At 32.5% G+C, this 3712-nt stretch overlaps 1 protein-coding gene across 1 annotated transcript in view; it reads left to right on the top strand.

Moving 5' to 3' along the window:
* The window catches only part of ARHGAP5 (Rho GTPase activating protein 5), a 37555-nt gene extending 34356 nt beyond the window's left edge, over positions 1-3199 (top strand). Inside the window, exon 6 of the mRNA XM_010282746.1 lies at positions 749-3199. Coding sequence (XP_010281048.1) covers positions 749-1079 — 331 coding nt within the window. The 3' untranslated portion in view covers positions 1080-3199. The remainder of the gene's footprint in view (positions 1-748) is intronic.
* The last annotated feature ends 513 nt before the right edge of the window (positions 3200-3712 follow it).

Raw genomic sequence — 3712 nt, 5'->3', positions numbered from 1 at the left:
CCCCCCCCCCCCCCCCCCCCGGTAGTAGTATTGTAATAATGAATTTAGGTCATGAGTGAAGAACCTGTTTCAGCCCCTGCTTAAAAGCAGGAGACTTCTAGGAGGAGAAGCCCATTGGGAAACCTTTATATTATACATTGAAAAATAAAACAAAATTAATGTGTGTTGATACTAGTGAAATTTCCACTGATTATGTTCTTTACAGCTTGGCCAAATTCTGTTGCTGGCCAGTATGAAAAACAACTGCAAAGGCGTGCTTTAATCAACACTTGATTTTTTTAGTTTTGTGTTTATTTTTAACACGTGATCTAATATGATGCCTTTTTCTTTGAGTGCCATAGATGTTAGTTAATACCTGACTATCCTGCAATAAGAAGCCATTTCTCATTTTTCTTCTAGACATTTGAATGGACAAAGTTGTAGTTTTACAAAATCCTGTACCTGGTTGAGAAATTTAAAGTTTGCTTATTATTGTCACTTCAAAATGTTGGTGGACCATTCTCGATTAAAAGCTTAATCAGATCTATATTTGCTGGCTATTCAAATTGAGTCATGGTTTCTAAATTTGCTTCTGCAAAATTGCTTAAGAAAACCAAAAGCAATTGTTTTAATAGAGAGCTGGAGGAAAGTAACAAAAATCTTGAGGTTGTTTAATAATAATGCTTTTACAGTTGGAGAGCTATGAAAATGTTTTTAGCTGGTTGCATACCAGTCTTAATTCATTCTGTGCATGTCATTCTCATTTCAGGGTTAGTCTGCAATATAAAACCAACTTTATGACGGCTGATAACTTATCCATTTGTTTCTGGCCTACTTTGATGAGACCTGATTTTGAAAACAGAGAGTTTCTTTCTACCACCAAAATCCACCAGTCGGTTATAGAGACCTTCATTCAACAGTGTCAATTTTTCTTTTACAACGGGGAGATCGTAGAAGCACCTAACCCAGTGGCATGTCAGCCACCGCCTTCCAATGCAGTGCAGATGGTGGAACCAATGGTACCTCTTCAGTTACCACCACCACTGCAGCCTCAGCTGATACAGTCACAATTACCAGCAGACCCTCTTGGTATTATATAAATAGAAGATGATTGCAGGCAGCCTGGCACTGGACAGAAAAGACAAGCTATAGACATGCATGTTTCAGGATACAGTAATGTACTTCATATTTATGAAAAATAATTCCCATCCAGCTGATTGGACATCTTTTTGTTATATCCCGTACTGTGTTTCTCATTTGTACACACTGCAGATAAAAACTATGTGATAAGCATGACTGGAGAGGTTTAATTTTTAAAAGCAAAAATAGCTATAGAGTACAAAGCTGCTGCTGCATGATACCTTATTGCAATCACTATATCATTCCTGTGACGGTTTGTCACAATATATTGTGAATAAAATTTTTCTATAGAAATTTAATGATTTAAAAAAATACATTTATGAAACATTCAATGCTTACAGCCTGCTTTATGGCTGGTTTTGTTATTTAACACGCTATTTTTGGCAATTTTATTCACATTCAAGCATTCTGTGTAAACAACTAAAGCCCAGCTATAGTTTATTTTGTAATCTCCTGGCTACTTATGTGATGGTATGCTTAGGATGGTTTATGGAAGAATGCAGAATGCACTGTTGAGAATTTTACAATCCCTCACCATCCATCTTTACTTGTAAGTAAACCTGTGGACAGTTTGTTAAGGGTGGGTGAACTTGCTTATTATTTCTTACAGCACAATACCAAGGACATGCTTGTTGTAAAAGTGAGTTTCAAATATTGTACAAAAATTTTGATGTTGCCTACTTATTTCTTTATGTTCCATTACTGAACTAAACATTTTGTAAAACTGTTAATTCTGTAAACAGCTGCATGTTTAAAAGATCATTGATGGTCTTGTAAACTTAATCTAATATATTTTAGATATTTTAATTTTTCCCACTTGGGAATACATGTAGTGTTTAGAAAATAGTTCATGACATTTTCATATAAGGTTATATAACTTTTCATACATAAACATGAATTTTGTTGTAGTAAAATTCTCTAAACCAAACAATGTTTTAATCTAGGACTTCAATTAATCTATTCTTTAAATCTATTTTTATGTGACCCTTTAAAGATATACAAAAATGCATTGCTAATACATAGCAATAAATACTTTGGGTACTGACAATTAACCTCTTTGGAGTGTGTATATATAAAATCACATAAACTTGTATTCATATTTTTTCCTGTGGTATGTTGTACTAAAAATTCAGATGACTGATTTTTATTTTTTTCCACTTTTTTAAATTATCTCTTTTTTCATTTATTTTCCTTTTACATTGGTACCAATTTTGCTGTAAAAGAATGCTGCTTAATTTAAACAAATCTTTTGGTTAAATATTTTGTTAGTGGTAAAAAATTTAGAAGGTTACAAATTGTAGCAAAGGGGAGACCATAGATAAACACTACCTGTGAGACTTTTCATAGCAGCTTTTTTTCTTTCATGCTCAAAATACACCTTTTCAGGTCTGCTAAGAAGAAAACAGTTTTGGCTCATTCAGCTGCTAGAATGTTTTGTGTAGTTTAAAAAAAAAAAAAAAAAACGCTTTATGATGGTCACTGTTGTAATCTTCACTTATAACAAGATTTAAGATCGTCTTGTATGTATTATAGTAAATAGATGATTTTGAGAATTAAGGCTTTTAAGAGTTTGATTTGCTCCATTTTCCCAAAATAAAAATTGCCTTTCCCACTTATGTCCTAGGTATTGTACTTCTAATTATGACTTGGATTATCATTCTGGATGACTATGATACCATAAACCCGGCTGCTGTTTGAAGTACATGTATATTATAAATTATCTTGATATTGTGTTATATTCTTGCAAGTAATTATCTTTTATAAGAAAACATGAACAAAAAAGAAAACTCAACCCTATTCCTATTGCAAAGCACACAGGAATTAATAGTACAATAAAGTCTGTCCTGTAAATTGTAGTATTCTTAACTTGTTCTACTTTACCTGTTGTCTATATAGCTTTTTATTTATAGCTGTCAGTCTAATCTTGGCATGTTTAGCAAAGAAAATGAAACTTCAAGAGTTTTATAAACTATTTCTAGGTTGCTAAAGAATTTATTTTTCTACTGTATATGGTATAGACAAAGCATCACCTGTACAGGAAACAAGACTATTTCTAATAGAAGTAAGCTTAAAAATAAATGCCAGTCATATCCATATTTAAAAGTTCTATCTATAAAGCATCTCCAGTCTTTGTAATGTGAATTACATTTTAAACTTTCTACAAATTCAGAGTTGTTTGCCATAATATTTAACTAATCTTTGAATACTAATTTTTAGAATACTTTACATTCCATTTCATGATGAACTTTCATGTTGAACTTGTGATCATAAATTTTTGCAGTGTCATTTATTTCTTGTGTATGATATTACGGCTGAATCACTTCATGATTTTTTTAAAGAAACACATTTGGCCAAATATGAAAGTGTTACTACATTTGCTGGATAAAATGCAAAAGAGAAATGATAAGAACGCATGGCATGTGGCGCTTGATTGTCACATGGAGGAGTCCCTGCATATACTGCTTGCATTCTAGAAGTGTTATATGCAGGAATGTGGATGTGTGTGTGTCTAATATATACAGTTTGATACTTTTTATGTGTTTGTGTGTTTATGTACACAAGCACATGTGCACAGACTTGCATGCACATACGC

The sequence above is a fragment of the Phaethon lepturus genome, unplaced genomic scaffold (assembly GCF_000687285.1).
Source record: "Phaethon lepturus isolate BGI_N335 unplaced genomic scaffold, ASM68728v1 scaffold6480, whole genome shotgun sequence".
Lineage (NCBI taxonomy): Eukaryota > Metazoa > Chordata > Aves > Phaethontiformes > Phaethontidae > Phaethon > Phaethon lepturus.
Note: the sequence above shows the minus strand (reverse complement) of the source record. Positions and strands in the feature narration are given on the sequence as shown.